This window comes from Xenopus tropicalis, chromosome 2, assembly GCF_000004195.4.
Source record: "Xenopus tropicalis strain Nigerian chromosome 2, UCB_Xtro_10.0, whole genome shotgun sequence".
Taxonomy (NCBI): domain Eukaryota; kingdom Metazoa; phylum Chordata; class Amphibia; order Anura; family Pipidae; genus Xenopus; species Xenopus tropicalis.
Genome location: NC_030678.2, coordinates 63,319,819 through 63,333,917, shown reverse-complemented (window position 1 = coordinate 63,333,917; position 14,099 = coordinate 63,319,819). Strand labels below are relative to the sequence as shown.

General features: G+C 37.3%; 1 protein-coding gene across 1 annotated transcript in view; it reads left to right on the top strand.

Annotated features, from left to right (window-relative positions):
* The window catches only part of celsr2 (cadherin EGF LAG seven-pass G-type receptor 2), a 61,330-nt gene that overhangs the window by 43,425 nt on the left and 3,806 nt on the right, over positions 1 to 14,099 (top strand). The window contains exons 28-35 of the mRNA XM_002932136.5: positions 859 to 938; positions 2,981 to 3,107; positions 3,192 to 3,308; positions 3,641 to 3,756; positions 5,554 to 5,642; positions 7,731 to 7,892; positions 7,972 to 8,052; positions 11,142 to 11,319. Coding sequence (XP_002932182.2) covers positions 859 to 938; positions 2,981 to 3,107; positions 3,192 to 3,308; positions 3,641 to 3,756; positions 5,554 to 5,642; positions 7,731 to 7,892; positions 7,972 to 8,052; positions 11,142 to 11,319 — 950 coding nt within the window. The remainder of the gene's footprint in view (positions 1 to 858; positions 939 to 2,980; positions 3,108 to 3,191; positions 3,309 to 3,640; positions 3,757 to 5,553; positions 5,643 to 7,730; positions 7,893 to 7,971; positions 8,053 to 11,141; positions 11,320 to 14,099) is intronic.

Here is a 14,099-nt window from a genome sequence, read left to right as displayed (position 1 = left end):
TGTATTATTGTTCGTCCTTATTGCTACTTCAACAACAAATCTCCCAAGTACGCATATTTACTCAGATGACAGATGGGCTTTAAAGGTCCCTTTGTGACACCTCAGCCATTACAGTGCATAAAGGTGTTACAGGCCATAGACTAAGAGAACAAGAATTAACCAATACAGCAAGCACTGAAAAAAGCATTGAAGCCGAATAAATACAATTCCACCCTATACAGTAAATTAAAATGCTAATAGAAAAATACCATATAATGGCTAATATGTATCAGTGGAGATGCCTGTAGAAACCAGGCAAATCTTTGCTTTCATTTTCTAACTGGCAGTAGATCAAACAGAGTGCAGACAACTGTACTTGTGTGGTTTATCATTTGTGTTAGTAAATGAGGTCTTGGATTTCTTAATTTTATGTTCTTGTTGTAAGGCTGAGGGCACGCAGAGTGGAGGTCAGCCTGATAATGCCTGCTTTTGCATTTTTGGGCTGACCTCTGCTTCCCTGTGTGTGTGAAAGCTGTACTTTTAAGTGCAGGTCAACAGAGCTGGGGAAGGGGGAAAGGCCTTAATGGTATGTCCTGGCCTTAATGGTATTCAGTCACACATGCATGAACCAATGTAAACACCAATGAGGCTCATCAGCAAAACAGATTTAAAATGTTTGACCAATCAGCTCTTGTGCATTAGTTTCAGATATTGAGTGTCTGTAATAGTGGTGGGTGGAAGTAGAAAACAAATACAAACATTAACTTGATGCTGATTTATGTGCTTTTGGCTTATCTCTGTAGTGTTCTCAGGTGTAAGGGGGTAGGGCTAGCACTTATCAGTTTACATTGCCACTTTTAATTCTTTTGTTTGTCTTAGGCCGGCTTATTCTTGTGCGTCCTCTTAGGCCGAGTATCCTGTACAGCACAGAGGGAGGGATTCCATAAGAAAGGGACGGTGTAAGTGTATTGACTTGTCATCTCATTATCACTTTTAAAACTATTTTTGTAAAGCTTGGTGGAATATATAAATATATAAAACTTTTATTTATGTATATATGACCTACTTCATGATAAGCACTCAAGTTTATTAAATAGGCCTGGGTGCCGTTCAGTGTATTGCATAGCTACACCCCCTCCTCCGAATTAGATTATGTCACATAATAAAAATGTTACTGGTTTGAAAAAAAAAAAACAATAATAGTGAAGAATAATTAAGAGCAACTGAAATGTTGCTTAGGATAGATTAATCTAAAACATACTAAGGGGCACATTTATGAATGCTTGAGCCAGCTTTTAGGTGCCAAACTTTTTTCTTTATTTAAGAAAGCCTGCTCAGGGAAAAATCCTTAACTAAGGTATATTTGCCTGAAACACCACGTGAGTGAAACCCCACATGGGCTCAAACAATCATATATGTGTCCCTAAAGGTTAACTTAAAGTGAACTTTTAATTATCATCTCCTAAACTTGGCCAGGAGGGGCTTTCTGTGTGATTTCCTCCGGAGAGAATCCTCCCTCAGTCTTTTTAAAACCAAACTAAAAGACTACCTTTTGGAGCACTCACCCAGCACCTGATCTGGGAACTGGCACTTATATTGTAATGTCACCCACTGTATCTTACAGCACTTATATTTGCCTATTTGTGTCTGTAAGTTACCCTCCCATATAGATTGTAAGCTCTACTGGGCAGGGACCTCCATCCTCTTGTGTCTTTGACTCTTATCTTATTACAATTGTATCTTTTATTTATTTGTGCTTATTGTAATACTTTGTATTTATCTATTTTAATACCCCCTGTTTGTATTAATGTATTCTACTGTACAGCGCTGCGTACATAAGTAGCGCTTTATAAATAAAGGTATACATACATACATGTTCCTGAGGAACATCACACAGGAGGCCCCTCCCACTCTGCATCAACTGCCCAGCAAAACCCATTAACTCTTGCAGGTATATTATAGCAATTGTCCATCTTGTGTATAAAACAAAACAGTCCATCTAAATTGTTTATACCTGGACTTACATTTCATACTAAGGATAGACTATGGCCTCTGGCTATCAATCACACGAATCATGGTTTATAATTAGATTGTTTTCAGAAATTAACTTGAAACCATTTTGGATGGTTTAAATTGACTATATTATATAAAATATAATTGTTGTAATTATAGCTGTAGGGGTTAATAGGTTGCACTGGGCAGTCAGTGGGAGGGATTTTCTGTGTGGCGTTCCTTAAATGTTTGGTCACAATTGTACATGTACACACTTAAGAAAGGGCCCATGATGCCTGAAACCATTGGTTTGTCAGCATAATGGTTCATCCATCAAAATGATTGTTGAGCTAAAAACTTTTTTTTTTCTTCATTTTGAGATAACTCAGTGTAAAATAGATTAAATGCTCTTTATTAAAAGGGTGTTTTAAATATATTTTTATAGCAACCTCCAATGTTCAAGGTTGTAGGGTCCTTTTAAATCTTTGTCTAAAAAATTGTTCCCATTTTTTTTTTGGTAGTTGGAATTGTTTTACAGTTATATTTGTATAACTAGTTATATCAGTATCACTTATATTCACTTCCTTCAAAGGCATATTTGGGTGGACTTTCCATCTTTGTACCTTATACACTTTATATTGATGTATAATGTTCTTCTCTTCGGCCTTGGGCTAGTGTGCATGTGCAATACAGTGGAAATCTGGATTTTGGTTCTTACCGTTATCTTTTCATAATACTGCTTATGCACACCTGACTGTGACTGAAGAGAATAAGAAAGACACTACAAAAGATATAAACGAAAAAGAAAAAAATAAATGCAAGTTTTTGGGGCTTGTGATAAAAAGCACACATTTTATATTAAAAATATGGTAAGAGTTGTGATCTTCAAACACAAGTTAAATGGTTTTTGATTAAAAAGGCTGTGTGTACTGTACATTTAGATAAACATTTCTTTACCTTCTGTCCTCATTCAATACCTAAATTTCTTCAATCTCATACCCTTTCCTAGCTCAGGGCTTCATTGCAGCGTGACCTTGCTTCTGATAGTCAGCATATCCTGGCTTCTTGCTCTTCTTTCAGTTAACAGTGATCTGCTTCTCCTCCACTATTTGTATGCAGGAGTCATCTGTGCACAGGTAAAAGTTATTAAACATGATTCATCCGAAATTAATCTACCATGAATTTTACTGTTTTTTTAAGTAACACATGTATTTTGTTAGGGACCTCTGGTTTTCCTGATAAGTGTTGCACTGAACAGAGATGTACATAGGGCACTGAAGATGAGTTTGAGCAAAAAACGTGACTCCAGTGTCACAACAAAATCTACATTTACTTCAGTAAGCATTTCATTTTGTTAATTTTTAATTGTGTAATTCTTGTGTGTGTCTTATTTTTTCCTTATGATTCTATTTTCCAACCTCTCTGTTGCGTTTGTGTATTTACAATATATATATTTATCTGCATATATGGATAGATACATATATATATATATATATATATATATATATATATATATATATATATTTATTTATTTATTTTTTCTTAGCAGATGAATGTAAAAGCCAGTGTGTTTTTGACATTTTAATTTTTTATCAAGTATTAATATTACTGTATATTGAATATCTTTGATTGTACAAAAATATCTTGTAATAAAATGTCTACCTTGCAGTCACATCCTGGGACCAATTGTCTTGATAACCAACTCTATCACATGCCATTTGGCTCCTCTCATGGCTCTTTGCACAATTCAGGAAGAAGTCACAGCTACCTTCCCTTTGTGCTCAGGTAAGATATTTATTACACCTTTTGGTTCCTACAAGCACATCCTTCAGATCATTCAAAAAATAAAATTTGACTGAGCAATATATCAGTGTCTTAAGAGGTTGTTTTATAAGATGTTAATAATAATGATAACTGTCTTTGCCATGGCGTCTCTAACTCCACTAAATTCCTTGTTGGGGCCTAGTCTACTGACTCTTACTCCTAGAGTGAGTTATGCTTCATTCTATACTTTCACTGCATAGCCCTGCAGAAATACAGTATATCATGGAGTGGTACATAGTCTAAAGAATGTCTTTCTCTGTGCAGTGCTCCTTATACAGGCTCTTAGCCTTTCTAGATGTTTCCTGGGAAAATTCCTTAAAAAGGCCCAACCTTAAAGGTTGCTGCCACCCAGCAACTAACTAGAAATGACACATAACTGTTCACTATGAAAAAATACACTTCAACCCCTTACATGATTACCGTAACAATGTAGTAAATACGTTAACCATTCTGGTATGTTATTTTCAAAAACTTTGAAATGTTTATCATACAGGAGGTTACCTGCATACTGGTAATCTAATTCTTATTAGATCTAAAACAATAGGCAAAAATCATATTTAGCACAAGCCATATTTTTAATGAGATATACTGCCACTTTAAAATTACATTTTCATTTTTAAAAAATCTTATTGTTTTAATTATATTACATGTGTCTTTCCTTTCATTCAAGGCTTTATTTGTAGCTAGAAATAAAACAGATCAAAGACTATAATATATAGATTTTTAATTCAATAGGAGATTTTATAGATAAGCCATTGCTGTGAATGGCAGAAACACAAATGATTTTGGGCTTCTCGGTAATGAGTTCAAAGGTGGAAATGCAACACCAAACACAGCAGAGTGACTAGGACTCTGCACATTACTACAGTAAAGAGTACAAACCAAGAGATTTTAATTTAGAAAATTAGCAGAAGGAATAAACAATATCACAACAGTGCAGGAGATCAAATGTAGTGTACCAGAACAAAATAAATTCTACTACTATCAAATTGTCCCATGAAAATACTTAGAGAGTAGTTGTAAAGATAATTAAAGGAATGGTACAATTTTTGTAAAAGGAATATTGGGCTGTAAGCGGATAAGGAGTGCAGCAAATAATTGAAACTGTAGTAGTTTGTGATCCATATTTTATAATTAACTGTCATGTTTTGCTCTTTTGCCAAAAATGTTTATTCCTTTATTTATATTTTATTATTTCATATAGACATTCTGTGACAAACCTTATTGAAAGAGAGACCTCAGAATGAAAAGATAACTATAATATTTCAACGATTGTAGCTATGGGTTATAGCCTAGTGTTGTTAGATGAACCCAATGATGTACCAATTTGGTCAATACAGTTCCTGATTCAGGTATTTCTAAGTCATCTGTAAAATCAGCTCAGGAAGACAGATTCTGTTCTCTGTTTGGCTTATGATTGTACACATGTCAACACAATCATTGGCAGAATGGATTAACCTTTTTATCCAATCAGAATGTTTTTACATTTAAATCTAAATATACCAGCAGATTTTTGACTTTTGACTAGTTGCTCTAAATTGACAACACTGTCTGGCTTGTGTTTCAAACACAATCAGAACACAGATCAGGTTTATTAAACTTAGAAGCACCAGTAACAAATTGAAGGTAACACCACTAAGGAATTGAACGTACTTAATGCATGTTTTTTTAAGATACAGAAAAGTGTATCCTTTGCAATCTTCTTGGTTACATAGGTTATGTTATGTTATTTATGTTTTCAATGTTTTGTGTTTTTAGAGATGAAGCCGGGCAAACTAACTGCCAGTCTCTTGCTGAACTCCATGATCTAGATGGAGTATTCCTAGGGCCAAAAGAACAGAGTGAAGGTGATAATTCATTTATACTTTAAATGAAACGTATATAGGTGTTATAAAATCACAAATCCCACACAATGCAAATCTACAGATATCTTGTAATTTTTTTTCTACTTTATACACCTTAATGCACACAGGTTCATACCTCACTGTTTTATTCCTGACTCAATCTGATAACTCTCACACACTCATTATACCCTGCCCCATATTTACTTACTATAACTTCCACCAAAGGCTCATATCCATCCTCACCTTTATCCTCTTCATAGTTGTTAAATCTTATGAGTTACCATCTTTTCATATTCTTTCTTGGTACTGGGTAGTATTGGATTTATTATCTGGAAATCTTGGGATGTGTTCCAAATAAGGGATCCTTGGGTAGTTTGGATCACCATACCATAACTTATTTTAAACATTAAATAAAACCAGTAGAATTGTTTTGTCACCAGTATGGATACATGCAGCTTAGTTAGCTTAATTGTACCTCAGGTACAATGTCCTGTTTTATTATTACAGAGAAAAAGGAAATAATTTTTAAAGATTAGAGTTATTTGCTTTAAAAGGACTCTCTGGAATATTGGCTTCCTGTAAATTGCAGATTTTTGGATAACAGGAGTACCTGTACAGTCTTTCACAAAATGCACACAGGAACCAATCAAGTTATTATACTTGTGTGTGTCTGTATATACTGTATAATATACTGTATACTTAGGTATAGCATTCAGCAGGATTTGTAGATATAGCAAAAAAACTTCTATTCAAAGTCCAATGTTTCGGTCACCGCCTGTTAAAACAAACACTTAAAAATTCATGGTTTTTGGCTGATGGCCCCTGGAGTGAGTTAAGGTCCCCATACACGGGCCGACTATAGCTGGCGATATCGGTCCCTTGGACCGATTCGGCAGCTAATCGGCCCGTGTATGGGGAGAGCAGAGCGGCCTGGCCGACCGATATCTGGCCTGAAATTGGCCAGATCTCGATCGGCCAGGTTAGAAAATCTGGTCGGATCGGGGACCGCATCAGCTCGTTGATGCGGTCCCCGGTCCGACTGCCCCATTGCCGCCCACATAATCCGATCGTTTGGCCCCAGGGCCAAACGATCGGATTATTTTTTTTTTTACCTAAATGCTCCCCGATATCGCCCACCCGTAGGTGGGGATATCGGGGGAAGATCCGCTTGCTTGGCGACATCGCCAAGCGAGCGGATCTGCTCGTGTATGGCCACCTTTAGTCGCCCATGATAGATCTCACTACCACGTGTGACTAACCACTTCAAAATGCCACCATAGGAGTCTTCAGTGAAAAGGCCTACACATCGCTTCAGCTTCTCAAAGTCGCGCAAAGTTGCCTGCAGGAGGATGCTTAGGCCTTTCCACTGCAACTCCTATTGTTGCTGGTGTAAAGGCATTTCAGAACGGTTAGTCGCCTGCAGTAGCAGAGACCTTTGTGCATAACCAACTCGCTCCATGGGCCATCAGCCTTAAAAAGGACATGTCATTGTTATAAACACACCCACAGTATATATTTAAAGGACAAGGAAAGCCCAATTCACTGGCAGTGCCATTATTCTAGGCACCCGCTGTGAATTAAATTGCTCTTTTTCCCTCCTGGCTTGTGCCTCTTTTAGAAAAAGTGTCACAGGTCCTGGAAAAAAAAGTAGTGCCACACTGCAGTGTTTCTTATTTTTTTACAGCATCACTAGTACAGACTCACATCTTTTTAAGTAGAGTAAAATCTGCAAAATGATTCTTCTGTGCATAAGTGAGACATGGCAAAACATAAATCATGACACATCATATTTCAGTTTAAAACTGATGCAGTGCAACCTGCACATGCTATTTTATGGTAATTAATTCTATGCTCCATAAAGCAATAAAGGTCTATATTAAATGCAGAAAAAATATGTTTATATCAGTGGGTACAGATCCATGCTACCAAACAGAACTACCAACCCATGTGGTGCTGGGAAGTTCTGCACTTTGAAATGCAGTCAGTTCAAGGCAACTGCACAGGATCAGACACCTATGAAAACACACACCTTTCAACAATAAATTCTGTACAATTTGAATTCATACACACTTTTACTTGCTTTTGTCACAGACTCGGATTCAGAAAGTGACATATCCATGGATGATGATCAGAGCTGCTCTTTTGCTTCCACCAATTCTTCAGATAGTGAGGAAGAATTTGAAGGCCCTGAACTTCCATGTTGGGAAGTGCTAACCAGTCTAAATAATACGAAAATGAAAACCTCCCCAAAAGGTATTATTTATTTCTGTGCTGAATGCTGAATTTTTTTTCTGGTTTTTGTCTTTTAAAGACATTTTTTATTTGCCTTAAGGGAGCCTAATGAATGGAGTGGCACATCCTGTGGATACAGCAGTAACATCAACAAATGATCCAAATCCAAATCCACAAAAAGGTAACAGACTATATATTAAAGAGGCTTATGGCACACTGAGTACTAAAAATCTAATTTCCTTCCTGCATTCTTTTTCCTTTAGTGTTCTCTGGCATTGCTCATCTGACAGTACCAGTATGTCCCATTGGCCTAAAAATTAATAATAAATTAAGATAGCAATCGTGTAATTATGTAGATGTGGAGGTTAGGCAAAGAGCAAGATTGAAAGCATTTTTACTGAGGAAAGAATGGTGGGACAGTACCTTCACAAAGAGCGTGGACTTGTCAAACTCAGTATGTGAGGAGTCACGAGTGCCTCAATATTTGGTTTACAGGGGACTTTGTAAAAGACTAATGCACTTACTAATTTCTTTTCCTTATTATAAACAATAAAGGAGACAGTGTTTGAGGATATACAGTCTAGCAGAATAGACTTAACCTAAAGAAGTTGTCAGCAGTTGACACATGGCATGTTACATGTCCTATTTATGCATTCTTATATCTTTATGTGTAAATATTGACTATGAGCAACTGTATATTCACATTTCATTGAATACAGTTCACACAACAATGTGTGTTGTATTTTTTTATTAGGGATGTTTTTTAAAATGTTTGTATGTGATTGTTACATAGACATAATACTTTTATAATATAAGTCAAGAAATAAGTTGCTAAGCAATCATCTCTAAACTAAATCTGTGTAAAAACAGGAAGGAAGTACCCTTCTCTCTATAATTTGGATCTCCACACCTTAAGTCTACTAAAAGATTTTTTAAACATTAAATAAACCCAATAGTGTTTTGCTTCCAATAATGATTAATTATATCTTAGTTGGGATCAAATACAAGGTACTGTTTTATTATTACAGAGTAAAAGGAAATCATTTTTAAAAATTAGAATTATTTGCTTATAATGGAGTCATGGAATTATGCATTAAATGTGGATAAACTGTCTAGGTCAACTGGCAAGAAATCATCCCAGCCCATGAAATAAAGATAAAAGAGTCATCCCCTTCCTGCTGAATGATGGCGGTAGTTTTTTCATAATTTTTTCATAATAGTTTAATTGGATGCACAATTATACCTGACAGAAAATAGCAACACTAATTTAATTGCCTTTTATGAGGAGGTGAGCAGGAACCTTGACTCTGGGATGGCAATGGATGTCATCTATTTGGACTTTGCTAATGCATTTGATAAAGTATGGCACAAAAAGTTAATCATAAAATAGAGGGATTTTGGCCTTGAACATAGTATTTGTAATTGAATAGAGAAATGGCTGAAGGATAGATTAGAGACTTGTAGTAAATGGAACGCCACACAGGCGTATTCTCAGCAAGTTGAAAAATGCTTCCTGAGAATACGCCCTGCTGTGCTAGATTTACCCTAACTTGTGCCTGCACCCGACTGAATGAAATACGCTCGGCTGCAGGCACATGTAGCCAATATCCGCTAAAAACCACGAGACTTCGAAAATTTACGCCATACGCTCCCATCACACTCCCCTCTTACTGTCAGCACACATACATGCCTTCGCTGCTGTGGGTGTGCATGTGTGGTGGTAGTGAGAGGGGGGGAGCGTGATGCGCTCCAGGCATTGGGGAGACAAGGGCACGAAGTAGAAAAAGTCCCCTACTGCTGCGCCCTAGGCAAGTGCCTCTGCTGCCTACCCCTAGTTCTGGTCATGGTAAAGGGGATAGAAGATTTAAACTATGAGGTTAGACTGTCATGGTTGGGGTTGTTTTCTCTGTAAGAAAGGCACTTGCAAAAAGCCATGATTATTCTGTACAAGTACATTAGAGGGGATTATAGAAAGATAGGGGTGTTCATTTTTCCCATAAAAATGATCAGTGCACCAGAGTCCCTTTAAATTAGAGTAACAGAACTTTTATTTGAAGCAGCGTAGGTGTTTTTTTACGGTGATGGCACTGAGCTTGTTGAATGCCCTTCCGACTAATGTTGTGATAGCAGATTCTGTTAATGCCTTTAAAGAAAAACTATACTCCCAAACAATGTAGGTCTCCATAAAAATATATTGCATAAACAAGCTTGAATGTAAAGCCCTGCTTCATATTTTTTGTAAATAGAAACTTGTCATTTTAAGGAGGGCTACCTCCTGGGATCATAGGATTCACAGTGCTCACAAACAAGCCAAGGCACACATACATGCTAGGTCACATTAGCAATTCATGGACAGAGTTCTGCATTTTCCTTCCACATTTCTCATAGCTGGAGCTGCATTATTTCTGGTCATGCGATATCTTAGGGAGCACACACCCCATCACTACATTTTGGATCAAGGGAAAGGATGTAAAAGGACAATATTTACTGATATATATATATATTCCAGTTTAGCGAGATTCTTTAATACTTTAAAACTATCTGTTGGTTAAGTATTCATTCTGGGGGTATAGTTTTCCTTTAGGAATGCCTTGGATGAGTTCTTGAACAAGCATAATATCCAAGATAATTGTGATACTAAAGTCTTTTATCTTGGTGTATCTTTGCTGTTGACATATTTGCAATTCCCTAAATGAATTTCCTCGAAACAGACCTAATCCGTACCAAACCGAAATGCTCTCATCAACTGTCTAATAACTACATACTGTAAGGAGGCTGAAAACCACTAACATACTTTCCTACAAATATTAGCCAGTTCACATTCAAAATTTTTTTTTTCACTTGGGAAAGTGTACTGTATATACGTACAGATGTATTTGCCATTTTATTTTAATAATGGAGTTTTCTTATGTAACTTCTCCACTAGACTGCTAAATTGTGATTGTGGCTCGCTGGTGTTTTTCATACTAGTAATCTACTATCAAACACTATCAAACACCCTTCCCTGTCAACATCTGCTTCTTTTCCTGCTGAATGGGGGAAGCATGGCATGTGGTACATTCCATTGCTTAAGATTGCAAAGATCAGTGTTCCCAAGCAATACAAGGCAATGTGTTAACTCATTTTCCATTCATTAGATTATTAAGTTGCTTTTAGCAGGGAAGTGTGCTTTGATCTCTGTGGTTTTCAACAGTAGACTGCAGAGAGCAGAAATGGTCATACTGGAATGAGTACATCAGATGCCTAATTGTATGTATTTCTTTACCACAGGGATCTTAAAAAGGAAGCAGCAGGCTGCTATAAATCGGATCTATAATGAGCTAGGGCCCATCACATTACCACAGTGCTCCCCTGTCAGGACCGCACCCAGCCTTCAGGATCAGCATAATGGGACTGCTCCTATGAACATCAAAACAGGAACTGCAGACAAAGAATCCACCGAATCTGAGTGAGTTATCATTATAATCCTTTCATTGCCTTATTTTCATATTAAATGTAAGCCCTGGGAAAGTGAACCCAGACTGGAATTCAGATTCTAATTTATAAATTAGTCACTAATTCTGCTCAAATCCATTTTTTCTCAGAAAAGGCATTGATATAGATTTTATATGAAGGCTATAAAGGAACCCATCAGATTTTTACATTGTCACTAGGGGGTGGGTTCTATTCTGACTTCAGAAGGGCAGTATATATGCCAATCTTATAGGCTTTAAATTACCAGGCTAAAACCATAACTTTAATACTAGAATAAATACATAATATTTATTTTAATGAACCCACACATACCCTTATTGTTGATGTACCTACACACATTTGTTACTTAAAGTTAAGTACTTTAAAAAAAAAAAATAATAATAATAATAATAATTTCATTTGATTTAAAAGATTTTCTTCCTTTACATTAATTTCCTTACACTCAGTTACCTAGGTACATAGGTTGTGCTAGTGGTTTTACATTTCTTAAGGGAACAAATTTGAACAGTAATTACTTAATATTTTGAAAAACTATTTTTGTTGGATTGGATGATCTTTCTTTGCTTCATGGTTTTCAAGGTTCTCGAGTTCTTTTGATGCTGGCTTTTGTGTGACAATACGCCACGTCACGGTGTTTTCTCCCTGCAACTTTTTTTTGGTTCATGCGCTTTCATTTCGGATTTTTTGATAAATCACGAAAATCTGAAGGCTAATAAATCCCCCCTTTGGTGTCTTGTAGCTTAAGGGCAGATGCATCAGATTGCGAGTTTAGAGCTTAATACATAAATACTTACCCATGTTCTATTCATGCCTAGTGGATTTTATAGAAAAATCCCATAGGAATGAATAGAACCTGGATAAGTTTTTATGTATTAAGCTCTAAACTCACATTTTGATAAATCGGCCCCTAGGGTAAGTATTTATGTATTAAGCTCTAAACTCTGATACATTTTTTTTACACATTTTTGTTGACAATGTGTTTGCTGCATTTTTGTAACATAAATTCAATGTGATAATATTATGGGAACTATTGTATTTAGTGATCACTACTTTCAATACTTCACAATTTCTAAATGGGCAGTAGATTAAAAAATCTTATGATTTTGAAGCTTCTATTATATCTTTAAGCAGCACTGCAACTGCATCAAATATCTAGGTAAATAAAATCTCTTTTCCAGCAACCTGTTTGTAACAGGAGTTTAGATTGGGTGGGATGTCAAAAACCTGATAGGTTAGAAAGACAGTTTACAATATTGTTTAGTCTAGATGATGGTGTGGGAAGCAAAATTGTTGCCATACTTACAGTAATTTTCTTTTCCTGGCCATCACCCGTATTAGCATCTAAACACTTAGGTAGCATTCCCCCCAGCGATACTTACAAAAGGAAGTTCTGCCTGTCCCTCCGATAAAGGTCTGCTCCACCCCTCACCTGTGTCTACGTAAATATCTTCTGCAACATAGATCACAACAATGAGTAGGGTGGGAGATGCTACTACGGGTGATGGCCAGGAAAAGAAAATTACGGTAAGTATGGCAACAATTTTCTTATTTCCTGGCCATTGCCCTTGTAGCATTTAAACACTTGGGTCTGTACCCGAGCAATAGTAAAGGAGGACCACACAAAATAATGCTTAACTGAACATTAATAACTAGCTGTTTGTGGCATGCAGAACCTTGAGGCCAAAACTAGCATCTTAATAAGCTGCAATGTCCATTTTATAATGTTTCACAAAGGTATTAATGGAAGACCAGGTTGCCGCCTTACAAATCGAATCCGGAGCCGCTTGCGCCTCCACTGCCCAGGAAGCCGATATTCCTCTCGTTGAATGCGCCTTAATCTAACTCGCTAACTCTTCTAGCTGATGTAAGTGCCACCAACAGAACCACCTTGAGGGTCAGATACCACAGAGATATCTCCTCCACCGGACTGAAGGGTCTTTTGGACAGGGCTCTGAGAACTAGAGGAAGGTCCCAATGTGGGGCCCGTGATTTAATAGGAGGACGTATTCTCTTCACTGCTGCTAGAAAGCGTATTATGAGAGGCTCTTCTGCCCATCTTCTACTAAGGACCACAGACAAGGCTGAAATCTACCCCTTGAGGGAACTCAGAGAAAGACCCTTATTTAACCCCAACTGTAAGAAATCCAAGACCTGGACTGTCGAAGGAGCAGATGGATCAAACTTAGAGACTTTAGCATATTCTTGAAAACGATCCCAGATCTTATAATACTGGTTTGAAGTGGTCGCCTTCCTACATCTCAGGAGTACCTCATCTGAAACCCCTAGAGCTAGAAGTCTTCGCCTCTCAACCTCCAGGCCTTGAGGTTCAGGCCTTGAGGGTAAGGGTAGACTACTGGACCCTGCTTCAACAAATTCTCCCTCACAGGCAGGACTAGGGGTACTTCCAGAGCCATTCTCCTGAGGAGAGGTTACCATGGTCGGTAAGGCCAGTCGGAAAGAATCGCAATCACATTCGCTCTGGATTTCTGTATTTTCCGTAGGACCAGGAAGATAAGCGGAAGTTGGAGAAATACATAGGTCAGGTCTTCCCCCCAATCTTGGGATAAGGCGTCCACTGCTTCCACCTGAGGAGACGGATTCCTGGAATAAAATCATGAGACTTTCTGGTTTCTTGAGGTGGCCTTAAGATCTATCTTGGGAACCCCCCAAATCTAAATTATCCGATAAAACACTTCCTGCTCCAGCTCCCATTCTGTGTAATCCAGGGGTCTCCGAGACAGGAAATCGGCTGTA